Source organism: Brienomyrus brachyistius, chromosome 14 (genome assembly GCF_023856365.1).
Source record: "Brienomyrus brachyistius isolate T26 chromosome 14, BBRACH_0.4, whole genome shotgun sequence".
Classification (NCBI taxonomy): Eukaryota; Metazoa; Chordata; class Actinopteri; order Osteoglossiformes; family Mormyridae; genus Brienomyrus; species Brienomyrus brachyistius.
The window spans coordinates 23,737,105-23,757,486 of record NC_064546.1 but is presented as its reverse complement, the minus strand read 5'-3'; the positions used below and the strand labels follow the sequence as shown (position 1 = coordinate 23,757,486).

Genomic DNA, 20,382 nt, shown 5'->3' with positions numbered 1-20,382 from the left:
TTATTTTAATTACTGCAGTCAGGCGTAATTACTAAAGTGAATGTTTCATGGAAGCAATTATCGGCATTTGTTAAGGCAAATGCTGGACAGTAAGGCTGTATGCGGCATCTACCCAAAATGCTAGAAGACGGGTACGGACCACGCACCAGTATAGCCCCATTATATTCCGCACCCCCCACCCCGCCCTGCTGGGCTCTCTGTGCTTCCAGTACAGCTTTCGGGACCCTCGAGGCCTTACATAGAAAGAAATTTCTAAATGAATGCTGTACCAAAAGGCAAGGGGGCGCCGTAGAGCATGTCTGTGGAAATGATTATGCTGTCATGGTGTGGGTTGGGATACACATTCTTCAGCCAGATGCTGTCCGAATACAAGTTGGTCTGAAGCTGGTCTGAAACTGGTCTGAAGCTGGTCGCTCCCTGTTTCCCCCTCTGGTCTGATTGGATTCTTTTGCATAGCAGGATGATAAAAAAAAAAGAAAAAGGAAAAAAAAACATACTCTCTGATTTTATTTGAAAATTGGCAATTTCTTGCTAATACTACTGTAACTGCTCTTGTACTATATTGTAATTATGAAATATATTATGATGCTGGTAAAAAAGAAAGAAAAAAAAAGCCTGTAGATATACCCAGGGTAAAACATCTGGCTAACGAATACAAGCCCCCGTGTGCTAAGAGTATAGCAGCCAGAGTGGGAGGGGGCAGGTTTGAAAGCCGTTTAGCTTACGCCCTTGTAAGTTTCGCCAGTAACCTGGAGCACAGGTAACATTCACAGTACAATGTCCTAATGATCCTGACTGAATTGTGTATTATAAGAAAAAAAGAAAATACAGGTTATTTTGGGAAATTAAGGTTCTGTTTGCGAGAAGTTATTACTGTTCATGTTTTCGGTTGTTTTCTTTTCAATGGCCTGTAAATAGTCAGTCTGTCTTGTTGTGATTTATGTAAAATCTGAACAAATCCCTAACAGGCAAACACTGATCTTCGTGAAGCCTTCAGATTCGTGCCAAAAACTGTAGTTAGAATTATTGAAATACAAATTTTTATTCATGTCTTATTTTACAAATTATTTTTACAATTAATGTGTAGAGTATGCTACTAAAATACAAATTAATTAGCAGTTTACTAACATCTGACAAGCCAAAACACACCTCTTATATTCTATATATATGGTCGCAAGACTTACATACATACAGTGGAGAATCCAGGCTGGAAGATCTGAGCAGTGCGGTAATGTGAGTAATCAGGGCTCACGGCTGTCACGCTGCCAAGGACGGCGCCGCCTCCTTTACCAGAGACCCGACAACCATCTGGTAGATACACGGGTCCGTGCCCGGCGGCCTGCCCCACCCTGTCGCAGTCTTGGACACGTCCTTCAGCATCAAGCGCTGTTGCATGAAATCCCACAGTGCTGCTACCCTGACCAAGAGGCCCAAGATGGGATTAACAGCGGTTTGCTTAAGGCCTCCAACTGTCAGCGTCACATGGATGATGAAGAAGCTTTTGCAGGTATGTGTGAAGGAGGCGTGAGATCCTGGCCAGAGATCTTTCCCAAGATCAAGATCAATTATGATCGTGTACGTGACAGTCACATGACTATGAGACCCATCCTTACTGGTGACATTTAAGTTCATTTTTTCTACTCAGTGAAACAAGCCATTATTAATAACATCTTTGTGATTTAGCTCCACACTCACCACACCCTGAAAACAGCTGAACAGTAGAACAACATAATTTACATTTTTTGGTCAGATAACCCTGACATTTGGTGCATGTCCATAATAAGAAACGTCGCAGCTAAATCTGTTAGATGACAATTCTCAGACTTTTCTTTTCAGCAAAAATGTTAATAAAGTGCTGTTGGTCTATTACGCTTTATAGGACAATGATAGTCATTCACATTACCTACAGCAACAACGCGCCAAGTCCATTGCCTATGTTTCAGTAGAGATCAGTAGTTAAGTGCTACAGTTGCTATATCAGGTTAACAACGTGCTACGAGCCATTTTAAAGTGCTACCAGGGTTTTGCCAATCTGAGTGATGGAAAGCGCCTGCTTGTGGAGATTCTCTCCCTGCCACTGCTGAGACCAGGCCAGTCTGATTGCGCCTTGGAGTACAAGCACCAGACGGAGGTGAGCAAGGCCCAGCACTAAGATTTAGGGGGAATCTCTTGTACAGCCTGGTACGTCTCATTCCAGGAGAGTCTCATTTCACTAAATCACATTTTGTCTAAGATCTCCTAGTCACTTCCGGTACTTTGCTCTCTCCATCACCAAGGAACAGTAATAAACTAAATTTTATTACAGAACGTTAAGTCACTAGTGTTTAGTCGATTGCCGTGGCTTGCAGATCATTACCTTCCCCCCGGAGCCAGCTGAGCACAAGCCCTCTCTTCAGATGAGCTCATCAACCAGCTTGGCCCCATTTATGCCTCGATAGGTGACCCGACTGGGCCGCACCATGACCCCGTGCCCCGGCCTGCAGCTGAAGTAGCGACGTCCCTCCACGGAGCCGTCATTTTTACCCTTGGGCCCCCGGAGCTCCAGGCCCAGCCATAGCCCTGGTGCAAAGTCGGCCGCGCCCAGGTAGCGCACCACGGCCATCTCGTTCGCGCTACACAGCAGGACTTGCATGCCCACGTGTAGCTTGGCCCCCCCGTCCGTTCCTCCTGGGGACCCAGACCCCGCTGCACTCCACCGCTGCCTCAACACGGTCGTCCGTGTCCTGAGAGAAAGCAGGCGGAGAGAGAACAGTGTCCTTGTTTAAGCCTTTATTGCGATGGCCCTCATTAAAAATGATACCGCCAAAGCCTGTCCCATTACGTCATGCTACTCCTGTCATGGTGCCGATGTGGCCGGGGCAGAGAACATTTCGCAGTCAAAATATGGATCTACTGTACTTCTCAGCGCAGTCTTGACCTACATTATATGAAATCTCTCTTCTGAGTTTAAACCATAGGAGGTCTAAGTGGGTCTCGGCCTGTCACTGGCTGGGCGGATGGAAAGCCTGCAAGGTGCTCTGATTCAGGAGAGACCTTTTCTTTCATGCCACGTGAGGAACGGGCTACCTCAGAAAGCACACCTTTATCTGGGGGCACCAGGTAGTACCGTGCTAAAGGGCGACGGCACCATGTTTGGCCTGGCCCAGAAATCCCCCGACAGGGTAAGTGGACTCGTGTTCTCTGACTGTTTCTGGGATTGAGCAGGTTTTCTGCCAGCCCTGATGACTGTACCAATTCCAGCCGCGGTGATAAGTGGTGACCTTGGTCCCCTGCATGCATGTATGACATACTGTATTACCATTCACTCTGATCAGCCTGCAAGACTCTGGATCCGTCTGCCACATGGACACTTAAAAATTCGCAGGAATAGGCTGCTTGCGTACCTGCTGACAGGACTCCTGCGATTCTGCTCTTTCTGCATGGAGAAGGCCGAGGAGCTGCTGAGGGTACGCCGGATACCTACGGCAGACAGACAGCGGGGAAAGAAGCTGCATCACTGGCTGCATCACTGTCACTGAAGGTGACGCAATAAAGCGGGGAACAGTCATCCGTCGCAGGGCATGCACTCAAACATATGGCACCCAATTAAAAATGAAATATTGATGCAATTTTTAAAGACCCACCGCCCAATGATTTGTTGAGTCTCGAGGAGGACAGTTCGGAAAGGCAGTCTACAGAGCCATGGATCCTGGAGTTGGGATGAAAGAGACACATCGGGTACATACATCCTCCACATGCTCATTTACTCAAGCACGTACTCCCTCCAGAAGTAGCCGCTACAGCATATACAGAGCCACGAGATGGTATGTTTCATGTGAGCTGACGCCTCGCTACTGTCTACATCCTGCAGGGGCCTTGAAGTCTGAAGGGGGGGTGGGGGTTTCAATAGGGCTGCTGATAGCTGAGGACCAGGAGAAAAATAGCACAGAATTGAAAGAGCAAGGCTGGTATTACACTCGGAGATGAAGAGAGTCAGCGAGGTCTCCATTAGGCCAGTCCAGCACTGTGGAGCTCTGCAGTGGCCCAGCCGCCCTGAAGGTTAATTAAAAGAAAGACGGACCGGACAGAAAAACAGAGCTTATCGCGGAGTGGGGCTGCGGGGCTGCAGGCGAGCGAGAGGGCCGCCGAGAAGGCGGGGAGCTGCACAACACCGTCCGCCATTAACAGCGTAATGAAAAGCCGCAAATAACCACAGAGTGTGGAGATACAAGGCAGAAGATATACGTTACAGAACTGCAGATATTACAAAAGAAAAAACAAATCTGCTGGCTCCCGGAGCTGATCTCTCCCTCCTAACATACCATGTAATTCGGGACTGACATAACTGCTGTCGTCATGTGTGAAGCTTGTAAAAAATGTGAGACACAAATTTTGAATGTTCAAGTACTTTATGAAACTATATTACACTTCTGAATAGCAGCATAAATTGGAGTATATCTTATGTAACTAGTTACTGAACCAACTGTACAGTTACTATATTCGCTTAATTAGTCTAATAGCGATATAGAGATGTATTGATTTTCAGGGGGGTGGACGTAAACCCACCTCTGCACGCGTGAGGGCGGGGCGAAGATGCCATGTTTGGGAGGACAGGTGAAATAGCGCACCCCACCCACCGAGCCGTCATTCTTCCCGCTCGGCTTGTCCAGCTCGATTCCCAGCCAGAAACCTGGAGCACCAAACAGATCCATACATGACAATGCGCTGCTGAACTAGCTAAAATTGTTTAATCTGCTGTTATGATAGTACTATCGGATCTTTTATGTGAAATATCACAGAAAAGGTACAATATTAAGGTGCGAGATTTCAGGATTTCAGGAAGGAGGAAATAAAATGGCAGAGTATCAGGCGAAGCGCCCTCACCTGGGGCGAAGTTAGTCTTGCCGCAGAAGCGCACGACCCCTGTACGCTGGCCCACCACCAGCACGCGCTCGCCCAGCCTCACATCAGGGCTGTCACACAGCGAGCTGCTGACAGAGGGCGTCCTGCTCCGGGAACCTGCGGTGGGCGCATCGTCACCATGGCAACAATCTCAAGCACATGCACGATGAAATCAGCCCGCTCTTTGTACATCTGCACCACAATGGCGTTGTAAAATATTTTATGATAGTTATATATTTTATTGAAGAAAAAAAAACATTAAAAAATAAAAACAAAATGAAATCCATTTTATTAGAGCAGAGACTGAAGGTGAAACTGAGGACAGACATACAAAAGGCAATGGCACCAAAATTAATTTCATGACTGCTCTGTTTACTAAAGCAGCAAGCTGCAATAATTAGTACTCAGGTGGTTTGCCTAACTAGTCCAATTGGTACGTTTGTGTTTGTATGCGAGATGTGATTTGATTCGGACTGAATGTTCCACCACCATCTTGGTCTGGCTTGAACCTTTTCAATGCAGCAAGAAATGAAAAATGAATAGAAGTATCGTCAAAAGAGAGACACCACTGGCAAGGGCAAATGGAGTGATGTGCAGAATAAGTAAGATGTACAGCGCAGATCGGCACAGACACCTCTGCTGCTGATATCAGAGGCTGACACTTTCTGTGTGTGTGCGTGCGTGCGTGTGTCTAATTATGACAACATCAATTTCATAAAAATCTGTGAATACAGTCAAAATAAACTAAAAATATTAGATCCCAAAAATCTTATATTTAGTTTGTTTATTTATGGTTAAGGTTAGGGCTGGGTCGGGGCTAAGGCTGTCATTTTTGGGAGTAGAGTTACGCCTATAGAAATGAATAAACGGTCTCCACAAAGATATGAATACAAATGTGTGTATGTGTATGCGTTTGTGGAGGGGGGGCGGTTAGGGTTGTGCCCCGGGTGTTGGTGTGGAATAGGATTGCCCACTGAGACACACCGGCTGAGGGGGGGGCACTCGCAGAAGCAGTTTTAGGGATGAGTGATGCTCGCTCTCTGTGCGGCCGAGCGGGGGGTCGTTGCCGGGGAAACGGGCGAGTCCGGGAATTAGAACCGTGTCTGGAGTCCAGAGAGGAGGAAGAGGAAGAACCGCTAAGAGACAGAGCACCTAGCCGGGGGGGGGGGAGAGAGAAGGAGAGGGGGGGGGGGAGAGGCAGACAGGGGATCAGTATAGGGGGAAAAATGAGGAGCAGAGGGTGCAGGCAAACAGCAGGTGATCGCCCCGCTCTGAAGGCATTTACAAACACACCACCGTGAGCTCGGCGTGACACGGGATGTACGCTCCCGGTACAGTGCACCGCTGGACCCGCCACTGGACCCTGCGCGGACGCGGGGGGGACGGGGCACGCGGCTCAGGGTCCTACCGCAGGAACGTTTCAGATCACATCTTAATCCTGCTACTTTTCTGTGTCTCCTCGTCCAGGTCTATAAAGGGAACAGCCTAATCTAACACTTCAAATGAGCCAAGCAGAGCAAGCTCTTCAATTTAACGGTTCCGGAAACCTCTGGAATGCAGCCCTCATTACACTTTAACTTTGATGGACCTTCACAGACTGAGGAGTTCATTAATTAAGCATCTGAGATGGCCATTAAGCACAAGGTTTGCCTAACGTTAGGAGATGGGTGGATTCTGACCACAGAGAGGCCGTGGTTACATGTGTTGATTCAGGGGGACGTCAGTCGCAAAGACCACCGGCACACAGCTGTCTGGAGTACAATCCACTCAGAGACGGGGCTTGTGCTCAGTGGATCAATTTCAAAACGTTATTCGAGATGAAGCATTACAGCATCTGCAGCACCTGTCTCAGACATCATCTATTGCAATCCTGTTTCTGCCCCGCCCTCCAAATGTTTATATTCCAACCCTAATCAGGCTCAAATTGTTCTTAATAGGATAGTAATAGATGTGGCAGGTTGAAAGCAGTGTGGGTTGAAATGAAAACATTCTGGCGAGGGGAGGAACAGGATCAGGATTGAGACCTACTGGTCCATTGGGACTGGAGAGACCTGTTGCTTGGTGAGTGTTCCGTTGTTGGATGAAACATCTGACCCCCAAAACCTCAAAAAGAAACACAACTTACCAAAGACGGCAAAGAATGAAAAAAAAACTACATTAAGAAGCTGGGCAGACAGCAAAAGTTCAATCCCCAGGTGAGACAGGCTTTTACTTTTAAGCAAGAAGCTGACTGTACACAAATTTCTTCAGTTTGTGGGCGGGGGAGAGGAAGAAGAATGCCAGGTAGAGAGAGCAGGAGAGAAGAAAAGAGCTCATTGTCTATGCTGCCCCCAGAGGGCCGGGCGAGGGGGTGAGCCCAGGCTAAACCCGAACACACTGTGAACACGCATCAGGTCGGCAACCTTTAAACTGCTCTAAGCAGGTTTTGTTTTTCTAATTTAATGGTGCGCAGTGACAAAAAAAACTATCAGTGGAGAAATGGCAGCAGAGCCGCGATAGGCTGAGGGGCATGTCGTCCAGCAGCGAAGTGCAGGAGTGCGGAGGTTTTTCTTAAACGCATTTTAGTATCTGATGACTAACAAAAGAGATCATGTGAAGAGTACATTTATCATACCACTGGACCCACACCGCAGACCTGAAAGACGGATGTGCTCTATCGATACTCGCTGGCTGTATTAATAGGCGGGCGGCACCCCGCCAGTCTTTCTGAATTCCGCGCTTCTAGGCTGACCTTTAACAATGACTTTTACGAGGCCAGAAGCCCCCCGCCTGCCTCCCCCCCCCTCCCTCCGCACACCCAGAGCGCCAGCAGACTGACTACCTCGTGGCCGGACAGGAATCAGACGTCGCGTTCACGGGTCAGCGAGCAGCCAGGGCGGACTTTGACAGTATGGTGAAGTTGCACGTTGGCAAAAAAAGCACCGTATAATAGACCAAAGACCAAAAAGAAACATTATTTTTCCTGTATGTTCAGAATCCTGGCAGCCCCACTGGAGGCTTCTGTGTGTCAAGGGCCACCTCATTGACTTGTACTTTACCGTTACGATAATAAACCCAATGCAGATCCTGGCACACAGACCAAGCCAGAGTACGAGTCAGACTGTCAATAGCAGGGAACGCAGCCATCGTCTGGACACACACACACACACACACACACTTATTTTCTCCACAACCTGTGATGGATTACGAGCTGGTCACTCAGAACGGCCATGGCAGGGTTATTAAACCTGCTTAATTGGACAATCGATCAGGGGAGCTCTCACAGAATTCCAGATTCTTAGGCCGGCTCTTTTGCTCATATCCGCTCCAGTGGTGCCCTGGGGAAAAATAAACAACTAAAATTTTAAAGTACTGTTTACTACAAGAGATGGTAGTTGTGACACCATTTCCAGGAACATTCTTCTTCCTTTATATAATTTAAGATCCTGCGAGCGTCACTGAATTACAGCATATGACCATAGTATATCCCCAGCAGCCAAGACACCACTTACGTAGAATGGGCAGGGGCGCCGGGCGGGAATTATGGGCTGTGTCAGTGTGACGCAGCACAGGTGTTTGAGTCATGGGTTCGTGCAGGACCTCCCTCTTCGGGGGGGGCTCTGTGATCTTCACGTGGCACGTTTATGAGGACATGGAAGAGTGTGTTATGCTTCCTGTGTTTACACGACGAAGGTCCTTTCCCTGCCACTCACAGACACTCGCTGGCAGACATGCTACTGCTTTCTTTTCGATTGCTTTTATCACGATTTGAGCCACATGCTTCCGGGGTAATGAATCTGCACATGTTCGGTAGGGTTAGGGTTAGGGTTAGACTGTATCAGCCTGCCCCTTAGGTGACCGTAAGTAAGAGCGTGAAGTAGAATCGTCGACTTGTCCCATTGGCGGACACTCCGTAAACAGGGAGCTGCGTCTGCACTCTGCTTGGGGAAAAGCTTCCTTTCTGCATTCGTATCATTCACCTGCGTCTTCCCTAAGCCGGTGATCCGGTGACAGCAGACCTAGAGCTTTCCTGTGACCACTGACTGCATGCTGGAATGTGGAGCTGAAGGCATGGACAGGGACGTGCACAGAAGTACCTGTGTTGATCTTGGAGGTCACATGCGACAGGTCAGGCCGGGCCTGGCGGCCAGGGGTGGAGCTTCGCACAGTGGCATGCTTACGCCTCTCTGGGGGTTTGCTGATTTTTGACAGTGGGGCAAAAATACCTGAGAGTAGGTGAAAAAAAGGTCAAAATAAATACTGAACCAAGTAAGTGCATATTGTAATACTGAGATCCGAAACCTGGTGACACTTTTTCAGAGATCCTCACAGGAGAAGAAGGATATAAAAAACAAAGGCTGTTTGGAGCAGCAGGAACCTAAAGGAAATGATGGCAGTTTATGTAAGGAACACTTTGATTTCCTCTGGGTACATAAGCGCAAATGGGCAGCTATTTGGCTGCCTGTCTCCTGGATATTCAGGACAGTGTTTGGTGAAAGAAATCAATTTCAGTCTGAGGCAAAATTTAACTCAGTAATTCACCTGCAAGCTGTAAAGAGGAGTGCAGCGATTACTGGGATGGGCAGGAACCAGCAGAGCTTGTGCCTACTCATCACGATCTGAGTACAGGGCGGGGCCTCCTGAGCCCAAAGTATGCTCTGGGTTATAATGACCACATAAAGGTGGCATAGTGACTATACTGGAGGCCTCCACGACTGCATGTACCGCAGATCCATGCAATAGTGCTGGGGAGTGTTAAGAGAGTTGGAAAAAACCATGGCGATTTTTTATTTTTTTTTTAAAGATCAAAAAAGCACGTAAAATTACAAGTGCTGGCAGACTCCGAGGCAAGTGAATCGATACTGACGATCGAGTAGTAGGAGTGAGAGGTACCATGTTTGGGTGGACAGGTGAAGTACTGGACTCCGGCCACCGAGCCGTTGTTCTTGCCCTCAGCGTCGTCCAGCTCTACCCCGGCCCACTGGCCCCCGGCGAATTCAGTGCTGCCGCAGAATCGCAGGGTGCCGACCTGGGCGGACACAGACACACATGGCACTGCATTAGAATTCCTGATGTGGCGTGGCAGGGATGCGGCGCGTGGACCGACACGCACACGCGCACCCGCACGGACCCACATGCCCACATGGACGCACACGCAGACCCACACGTGCATGCACACGTGGACCTGCACGCATATGCACAGGCGGACCCACATGCGCACGCACACGCAGACCCACACGCGCACGCACGTGCGGACTCGGACGCACACGCGCACGCACACGCGGACCCACACACGCAGGCACACGCACACGCGGACCCACACGCACACGCAACGCGGACCCGAACGCACATGTACAGGCGGACCTACACGAGCACGCACACGCGGACCCACACGCGCACGCACACACACAGGCGGACCCACACGCACACGCGGACCCACACGCGCGCGCACACGCGGACCTGGACGCAAACGCGGACCCACACACGCAGGCACACGCACACGTGTTCCCACACGTGCTGCCCAGCTGAACATGAAGTGAAATTAAAAGGAAAAACAAGTAGCTCATTTAAAAATCCCTAAAGGTGAAAAACACGGCGGAATTAGCATTCAGAGCACAGGCGCTCAGAGCTACTCTTTAGCAGTCCAGCCACGGCGCTTTAAAAACAATCATGTCCTTTTTTGTTCCTGTATACGGCTCCGCGTCTGGAGAAACCTGAAAGCCTTGTGGCAGTAAGAAAGGGGAAAAGCACGGAGGGCCAGCGCCGGCCTGTTAGAAGGATGATTGGCCAATCAAAGTGCCGACTCTCCCCCAAGTCACTGCGATCTCACACGCAGTGTGAGACTTAGTTACTGAGTCCCGTCCCCCTCCCCCCCCCCACCCCAGCCTGCAGCTGGTGGGTGGCTAGCAGTGACAGAACGGGCATTACCAGATACGGATACATGCTGGATTAACGTGCATTGCACTGCACTCCTAGATGTATTATCACCATCTCATTCACTGCAAAATACTACCCCTTGGTGGATTTTCCACTTTCAGAAATTCATTGATTTACAGATGTTCGACACTCGTCCCATTACTTCACCTTAAAGCCTCTACAGTACATCTACCACAACGACAGACACAAGTATTTATCAAAGCTCGGACGTGGTAACACTGCTTTCTCAGAGTGATTGTTGTTCTCTGTCTGCCATCACTGCCAATGTTGTCTTAACCCCACTTGAAAAGCGGATGTGCTTGTGAAGTCCATCTGGCAGCCTTCTAGAAGCGCCCCACAGAACCTGGGCATATTTGTATAAATATTTATGCGAGCTTATCTGGGATCGCTTTGCTGAGGAGGATGCTGTGCCAAGAGACTGAATTAAACACGCGGGCTGGGCCAGGACAACGCCAATGGGAATTTGGCCTCGGGAATTTACCCTCCAGGATAGTGCCATCCTGGTACAGATGGGCTGTCCAAGAGCCTGTACCAGGTGTACCAGAAGACTCATTTAATCATAACGGGTTCAGTGGAAGTGAGAAGGATTATGCTGCCGGACAGACCTTTTGCCCCGCGATGACCACACGATCCCCCAGCCGGATGCCCATGCTGAGAAGCTGTGTCCTGGCATGGTCCGAGAGCACACCGGGAGCCGGGGGCGCGCCGGGGTACCGCAGTTGGGGCAGAGCCTCCCTCAGCAGACTCCGCAGTGCTTTGGCCTGGGCGGCCGCATCGGCCATCTCCAGCGGCATGTCCAATGGTTCGGGTACCACGTCAGCAGGACACTGGCCCTTGTCGTTCTGCAGGAAGACAGGTAAGAGAGGCGACATTGTGGATAATGAGAGACTCATGAAAGGAAACCGAACCCAAAAATCTGACCATGTCCACCACACGGGCATAGGTAATCAGAGAAATCTGTATTTCACAAGGAGACAAGATTCAGTCTGTACTGTAAAACTAGATGAGCCTTCAAAACTGACACAAACTGGCATCCTGTCCAGGGTGAACCCCAGCCTTGTGCCCCATGCTGTCTGGGAACAGCTCTGCATGCTACTGTCTGGGATAAATGGTTATGTGTCTGGATCCCTCCTACCTGTATTAAGTTACTGCAATGTTCCGTGTGTCATATGTGCTATGAAAAATATGAAGTGCGACTGTCTACAAGGAGAAAAAGTGCTCACATGGAAGTGAATAAATCTGAACATAAAATATTGAAAATAAACCCATACAGTTCACTGTTTATATGCAATTGCCACTACATTAGCAGCTGGCCCAGACCTGCTTTTGTAGCATAGTGAGATTTGTTATTAAGTAGCGACTTCTAGCCATGTGATTGGAAGCACAAGACAAAAATATCCATTGTATTATTACACTAAATTAGCAGGATAGCAAACATGATAAACATGTACAGAATGGCCAAATTCCAGCGGAATTCCCCTCTGAACAATCATACTTGGCACGCATCCTGGCAGCTAATTCATCAGCTAGTTTGCGCTGGACTGTAGTCCAATAAACATGCATAAACACGTGCACATGGACATTAATACATTTCTCTCCAGTAAGAGAGACCGCACTCACTAAAACGCGCGCACAAGGACATTAAACACCTCTCTCCAGTAAGAGAGACCACACTCACTTAAACACATGCACAAGGACATTAACACATCTCTCCAGTAAGAGAGACCGCACTCACTTAAACGCATGCACAAGGACATTAACACATCTCTCTCCAGTAAGAGAGACCGCACTCACTAAAACGCGCGCACAAGGTCATTAACTCCTCTCTCCAGTAAGAGAGACCACACTCACTTAAACGCATGCACAAGGACATTAACACATCTCTCTCCAGTAAGAGAGACCACACTCACTTAAACGCGCGCACAAGATCATTAACACATCTCTCTCCAGTAAAGTACCACATTCACATAAACGTGCGCACAAGGACATCAACACATCTCTCTCCAGTAAGAGAGACCACACTCACATAAGCACTCGCACAAGGACATTAACACATCTCTCTCCATAAGAGAGACCACACTCACATAATCGCGCACACAAGGACATTAACACATCTCTCTCCAGTAAGAGAGAACACCCTCATCCGTTTGCATTAAAGGTATCTTTATTCATCTCCTGCTACACTCACGTAACGTGTGAAATAGAGTTAAAAAGGCAGTGGGCCGGTGTCACCGTTGTTGTTGTCCACGCCGGCAGGCTGAGCCATTATGTCACACTCCTTTTGTACCATCTGCTCACCCAGACTATGATCATACCATCAAAGACGCTCTTTGCTTCTACAGGCTGCAAGAACTGAAGGACAGACTAAGCAGCGTTAGGCTGTGATCACATTCCCCGCATCACAGCATTTGGTTCCTTAATGCACAGATCAATCCCCAACAGGAGAAAAGGGGACAAAAAAATTCGAGAAGAGGGAGTGTTATCTAAAGCAACCTTTAATAATGCCTGGCAGCGAAAACCTATCAGAAACCGGCAGGATCAGTACGATTTGTAGTCAGACTCTTTTCAGCAAACTCAGAGATTAATCAGATTGCGGGATGGGGCAATGCTGCTCTCTGCTGGACACTCCTGGCACTGCCATGCATATAAAGCCATGCCCAGATACACGGGGTCCTGGTCCTTCTCACATGGCTGTAATAAAAGACACTGTGGGTTTCCAAACCGCCCTGCCCAGAGAAACCAGCATGTTACAGCCAAGAAGTCAGCCGGGGTTGTGTGATAATACCAGCATACTCTCCACATCAGCACACCCTGGTCTACCAAAACCAGGCATTGTAGGAAAGGGTAGAAATCACTCAGCAAGAAGGCATTTAGAGGAACATAGTGAGTAAGCCCTCAGAAATGTCTCTATCTGGACAGAACTGTCAAATTTTTGAACAACTAATTTACATCAACTTAAACATCCTCCCGTCTTTCAACTGCTTACCCAGTACAGTGTTTTTGTTTAGGATTGCATGAAACTGTTTTCCAGAAATTTCTCCTTTGAAAAAAATATGAAGCCTCCCGTGGAAGACGAGATGAACGGGCCATCCTGAGCGCTTTAAGGCAGCCCAGGTCCTGCTGCCATTGTCAGGGATAGGGTTCTGGATAGCGTTAGCATGTGGCTAGCAGTATATTGCTGTGCTGTTTGTGGCTAGATTAATTACCCTTCTGGCTGTATTAAACTCGAGCTGGCATACCTGTGCTACTAAAAAAAAAACACCCAATAGCACATGTGGGTGGAGTGGTGGCTCTGAGGCTGCGGCACTAGAAGGTTGCCGGTTTGAATCCCGTGAATTCCAGGAATGATCCTACTTCATTTGGCCCTCGAGCAAGGCCCTTAATCTGCAATTGCTTTGTCCTGGGTATGTTTATTTACATGATTGTCCTCCAATTTAGAAATGAAATTTAGTGAATTGGTGTCAGGATTGGTACTCACCAGAAAAAGCAAACTACTGTGGAGCTGAGGTATCACCCACTACACGACTGAAATCAGGTTCCCTGAGATGGTTTGTCATGTGGTGGGTGCAGCAACATGCTGCAGTCACTGCACACTCCTTGCCTCTCTCTCCCCCATATCACAAGGAAGTGTATGCTATTGCAAGACACCTATCACTACAGCTAGCTTCTAGTGCATCTACAAGTGTCCGTCCCCCAGACCATCTCAGCATTTTTAGCATAGCTATTAGTTATTCTGGGAGATTCCAGCCTGCTTCAAGCTCTGGTTTACTGGCCATGCAAGCCCTTTGAGCCTCAGATAATTAACTAAGCTGACTTCCCCACCATAAATACTGTATGGACTTGGAACAGCACAATGGTACCACTGTGACAAGTCCCCTAGTTAGAGGAAGAGCGTCAGGATGAGGGAGGACGCCAAGCCATCGCTGGTCTCCCACACTCACACCATACACAGTGCATGTATTCATATTTTTAAGGGGACTCTCCATTCATTTCTATGGGTATAACCCTAATTCTAAGTATGAGAATCCTAGCCCCAACCCACCCCTTAACCGTAAGTAACCAAACGAAGTACAAGCCTACAAGCCTTCTGGCATTTTTAGGTTTCTGACTGCATTCACAGATTTATTTATTTATTTATTTTATTATAAAATTGAGGTTTCCCTTGTGGGGACCAGAGAAATTCACCCCTAATGTAAAAGTTTTTTTTTTATAACACTGTGAGGAAATTGTAATAATTTGTAACAATGTAATAATTACAAACACACACAGACACCCTGTCCTTACTTGTTTGTGTGTTTCCTCTGGAGATATATAAATTTGTGACCTGTGAGGATATCATATTTCAGCTTCTAATGTCAGCATGTCATATTTCAATGTGTGATCTTTTCATTTTGAATGCAATATTACAAATATGAAGAATATCACATCTGCGCTCAGCAAGACCATGCAACTCAAAACTGGCAGACTGGGAGCATCACTGAAAAACTGCTGACAAAAACAACCCCCCCCCCAATCTATTTGATTAACACGTATCATGTAGCCATGAGGGACAGCTGAATACAGCCATGTGGAGAAACGCCACATGATAGCAGATGCAAGGTGGCGTCCCCTGCTGGGCCTGCGAAGCCACCAACCTCCGTGCCTCAGTATGATGGTGAAAATAATGCAAATAATTAAATTCAACCTGGTTACTTCTGCTATTTACCAGCCATGACCCCCTGGCTTTAGCTTCTCATCATGCTCCGGGGCTGCAAAATAAGTTTGGGGATGAATTACTGCAGCTCGTTTCCAGAAAGTGCCCAGAGGAGAAAAGTAAATTAGAGAATAAATAAGCAGGTGACAGGCCCCCGCATGTGTGACTTCCTGGGGGGGGGGGGGGGGCACCCTAGACAACTATAACAAAAACAAGAACAGGAAAAGACCAGAAAAGACCAGAAAAGACAGGCAAAGGCCACTTGGCAATGAAAGGGTGCACAGTCCTGAATCTGCCTATGCCAATATGGGCTTGTGTGCAGGTGGCCTCGGCGGGCGTTTGTGGGGCTGTCTGGAGGGCGGTCTTGCGGGGCGTTTGTGGGGCCGTCTGGAGGGCGGCCTCGGCAGGCGTTTGTGGGCCTTCTGAAGGGCAGCCTCGGCGGGCGTTTGTGGGACTTCGGAAGGGCGATCTCGCCAGGCGTTTGTGGGGCCGTCTAGAGAGCAGCCTCGCCGGGTGTTTGTGGGCCTTCTGGAGGGTGGCCTCGCCGGGCGTTTGTGGGGGTGTCTGGAGGGCAGCCTCGGCGGGCGTTTGTGGGACTTCGGAAGGGCGATCTCGCCGGGCGTTTGTGGGGCCGTCTAGAGAGCAGCCTCGCCGGGTGTTTGTGGGCCTTCTGGAGGGTGGCCTCGCCGGGCGTTTGTGGGGGTGTCTGGAGGGCAGCCTCGGCGGGCGTTTGTGGGACTTCGGAAGGGCGATCTCGCCGGGCATTTGTGGGGCCGTCTAGAGAGCAGCCTTGCCGGCCGTTTGTGGGGATGTCTGGAGGGTGGCCTCGCCGGCCGTTTGTGGGGATGTCTGGAGGGTGGCCTCGCCGGCCGTTTGTGGGGCTGTCTGGAGGGCGGCCTCGCCGGCCGTTTGTGGGGATGTCTGGAGGGTGGCCTCGCCGGCCGTTTGTGGGGATGTCTGGAGGGTGGCCTCGCCGGCCGTTTGTGGGGATGTCTGGAGGGTGGCCTCGCCGGCCGTTTGTGGGGCTGTTTGGAGGGTGGCCTCGCCGGCCGTTTGTGGGGCTGTTTGGAGGGTGGCCTCGCCGGCCGTTTGTGGGGATGTCTGGATGGTGGCCTCGCCGGCCGTTTGTGGGGATGTCTGGAGGGTGGCCTCGCTGGCCGTTTGTGGGGATGTCTGGAGGGTGGCCTCGCCGGCCGTTTGTGGAGCTGTCTGGAGGGTGGCCTCGCCGGCCGTTTGTGGGGATGTCTGGAGGGTGGCCTCGCCGGCCGTTTGTGGGGATGTCTGGAGGGTGGCCTCGCCGGCCGTTTGTGGGGATGTCTGGAGGGTGGCCTCGCCGGCCGTTTGTGGGGATGTCTGGAGGGTGGCCTCGCCGGCCGTTTGTGGGGCTGTTTGGAGGGTGGCCTCGCCGGCCGTTTGTGGGGATGTCTGGAGGGTGGCCTCGCCGGCCGTTTGTGGTGATGTTTGGAGGGTGGCCTCGCCGGCCGTTTGTGGGGCTGTTTGGAGGGTGGCCTCGCCGGCCGTTTGTGGGGATGTCTGGAGGGTGGCCTCGCCGGCCGTTTGTGGGGATGTCTGGAGGGTGGCCTCGCCGGCCGTTTGTGGGGCTGTTTGGAGGGTGGCCTCGCCGGCCGTTTGTGGGGATGTCTGGAGGGTGGCCTCGCCGGCCGTTTGTGGGGATGTCTGGAGGGTGGCCTCGCCGGCCGTTTGTGGGGATGTCTGGAGGGTGGCCTCGCCGGCCGTTTGTGGGGATGTCTGGAGGGTGGCCTCGCCGGCCGTTTGTGGGGCTGTTTGGAGGGTGGCCTCGCCGGCCGTTTGTGGGGATGTCTGGAGGGTGGCCTCGACGGACGTGTGTGGGGCTGTTTGGAGGGTGGCCTCGCCGGCCGTTTGTGGGGCTGTTTGGAGGGTGGCCTCGCCGGCCGTTTGTGGAGCTGTCTGGAGGGCGGCCTCGCCGGCCGTTTGTGGGGATGTCTGGAGGGTGGCCTCGACGGACGTGTGTGGGGCTGTTTGGAGGGTGGCCTCGCCGGCCGTTTGTGGGGCTGTTTGGAGGGTGGCCTCACCGGCCGTTTGTGGAGCTGTCTGGAGGGTGGCCTCGCCGGCCGTTTGTGGGGATGTCTGGAGGGTGGCCTCGACGGACGTGTGTGGGGCTGTTTGGAGGGTGGCCTCGCCGGCCGTTTGTGGGGCTGTCTGGAGGGTGGCCTCGCCGGCCGTTTGTGGTGCCTCCTGGAGGGTGGCCTCGCCAGGCACTTGTGGCGGCGCTGGTGGGCACATGTGTGACACAGCTAAAGTAACTGAAGTAAAAGATTCCTCCTGCCTACTTTGCCAACATCTCACTTCCCTGTCACTGCAAGCACCGTCTCCCCCGCTGGTCTCTCGGCGCTATTCGGAGCCCTGCCGTACTTCCACTATTCTTATAGTAGACCTATGAAGCTCTGGCCTGGCTGGTGTTTAGCCCCAGCCAGAATGCCACCCGCTTCTCCTCAAGATCACATGATTCATTGAAGCGCATGAGCAATAACATGAATCGGCTCAGTTATTTTCAAATCTGCATCTGTGGCAACCAAAACGACATTAAGTGATTCTTTACCAGCTGAAATGAAAGCATGTGGAGCTACAGGTGACTTATGGTCCCCTACAAATTAAAAAGCAATGCCTGTTCAAACCCTTCCCCAAGGGAGCCCCCATTACCTGCCGAAGGCATGCAGATGTCCCACACCTGCACACACCTGTTTGTTTACACCAGTCACTCGCTTGTTTATAACTGCAGTAATGTTACACTGCCCTTCTCCTTCAGTGAACTGCCTACCACACCCACCCATTCCCACAGCTTTGACGCACCCTGAAGGCAGGGTTGGCCCCCATCTCCAGTAGGCACTTGACGGCAGAGACGCACAGGTTGGATGCGGCGATATGCAGGGCGGTACCGAAGTCAAAATCGCTGCAGGTGGCGTCCACTTCTATAAGAGGAGCACACGGAGAAGCACACAGTGACTGGAAATCGTACCCGTGTCCATGTGTATATATTCCTGTCCGTGTCAGTCTCCAGCAAGCCTGCGGGACTCACCTCCCGGCTGCGCGGCCTCCAGCACCACGTGGATGAGCTGTGGCACGTCGAAGTAGGCCGCGTAGTGCAGCGCACTCATGTCGGTCCAGCGGCTCCGCAGGCTTGGCTCGGCTCCGAGCGAGAGCAGCTGCCGCGCAAAGCCAGCCGCCCCTTCCGCATCACCTGTGAGGCAGGTCCGTTATCCACACGCATGCACAGGCAGCAATTAAGAATAAACACCCACAGACACGCAGATGCATTTACATGCACATGCCACTCGGGGATGACTTACCGATGCCGGGGGCTCCCGCCTTGCAGCAGTAATGGAGCAGGCTCATGTCTGTCAGGCCATCTCGGTCATTGATGCCGCAGCCTCGCTTCAGGATCTGCGAGGCCCACAGAGGGTGGCCAATGATGACACAGGTACAGTTAGCGATCAAGCAAACAGCACAGCAGCTGGGGTGTCAACATTCCCCAGTAAACCAAGCCAAACAGGTTAACTTAAACCTGAAATTCAAGCCCAAGCACACAATCCCCCTTGACACTATAATAATACAGCAAGCGGTTCCTGTTAGCCAAAATCACCTCAGGCCTATTCAGCTGATTCCAGGTCATAATCATACCTGTGAAAACCATAACTGTAATGATACAGCCTGGCCTAACACAGAAAAACCCCACAAACCTGGAAAGCCTGGGAGCGAAACTCTCTGCCAAGACTGTGAGATTTGTATGATACCCTTAAGGGCAAGTGCAACAGCCTTGTGGCACAGGCCTCCATGACAATTCTTGGGGGGGCGCTCTCTAGGAATACAGCCCAACGATAAAGCATAAGTTTGTACAGTCATTGGCGAGAATGTACAACAATAAATGGGGTCAACGTCATAAGAATCTCAAAAACCCCAGAATTATGTCAACCAGCATGAAGAACAGTTATGTGAAAGCATAGATGTGCGCTGATGTGAGGACTACAGGATGTTATGCTTGATTCTGGGTATTTCCAGAGGCCTCTGAGAAAAGCAAACAAAATATATCTGATTCACATTTTGGCTTCCCTATAAGATGGTTCTGCAATTTTGATTGTTCTTACAGTAACAAGTAAACAAATAAAAACGTAGCAATAAAGAGTGAGTCTTAAGAGTGGATGCTGAGGGGAAATTGCTTCTCTTATATTGAATAGAACAGAAAGATGTTATTGAGCAAAAGAGGCAATCTACTACAGGCAAAAGCTGATGGCCCAAGTCAAGCACAAGGTTAAAAGACATTTGGGTGTCAAAATGGTTCTTGCTTGATGTACAACACAAACTTCACTTAATGAATATATTAGCATATATTATAAAATATACAACATTTAAAAATAGTGTTAAAGAAAGAGTATTCGAGGGCTGGCAAAGTTACTTTCAATCAAGTCAGTGTGATAGAGATAGATTAGGTGGGGCTGCATGGAATGGAGCTAACAGTGGAGTACGGGGCCACACAGGTGGGCTGACCTCATTGCCGATGAGGTTGATGTTCCTCTGCACCTGAGGTACCCACTGCCTCAGCACAGCAAACAGCTCCGGCACGGTGGTCTGCGGGTCGACCAGGACAGCACGGCACTGCGGCTCGCTAGGGTCGAAGAACGTGAACTCTGCCGATGAGACAGCTCATCTGTTACTCCAAAGCAATATTTCTTGATTGGATTAATATATATGTATATTATATTACTACCCCTCAGAGAGGTAGAAGAGAAAGCACATGTAAGAAAAGAGACACAAACATGGGGGGCTGGGGGGGGCAAAACCCACAACCAGCAGTATGAGAGACCACAGTACTCATAAGGAAGACACCAGAAGGACCAAACTGTGAGGGAAAAAAT

At 50.2% G+C, this 20,382-nt stretch overlaps 1 protein-coding gene across 2 annotated transcripts in view; it reads right to left on the bottom strand.

The window, feature by feature from the left end:
* Nucleotides 1–1,017: 1,017 nt before the first annotated feature.
* The window catches only part of LOC125707153 (CAP-Gly domain-containing linker protein 4-like), a 35,172-nt gene continuing 15,807 nt past the window's right edge, over nt 1,018–20,382 (bottom strand). For both annotated transcript variants that reach the window (XM_048974093.1, XM_048974092.1), the window contains exons 3-15: nt 20,015–20,154; nt 18,820–18,913; nt 18,549–18,710; nt 18,323–18,441; nt 11,403–11,639; nt 9,754–9,889; nt 8,958–9,086; nt 5,866–6,033; nt 4,864–4,998; nt 4,546–4,669; nt 3,624–3,688; nt 3,384–3,459; nt 1,018–2,723 (exon numbers count right to left, since the gene is read on the bottom strand). In XM_048974093.1, the coding sequence (XP_048830050.1) occupies nt 2,393–2,723; nt 3,384–3,459; nt 3,624–3,688; nt 4,546–4,669; nt 4,864–4,998; nt 5,866–6,033; nt 8,958–9,086; nt 9,754–9,889; nt 11,403–11,639; nt 18,323–18,441; nt 18,549–18,710; nt 18,820–18,913; nt 20,015–20,154 (1,916 nt within the window). In that variant the 3' untranslated portion in view covers nt 1,018–2,392. The remainder of the gene's footprint in view (nt 2,724–3,383; nt 3,460–3,623; nt 3,689–4,545; nt 4,670–4,863; nt 4,999–5,865; nt 6,034–8,957; nt 9,087–9,753; nt 9,890–11,402; nt 11,640–18,322; nt 18,442–18,548; nt 18,711–18,819; nt 18,914–20,014; nt 20,155–20,382) is intronic.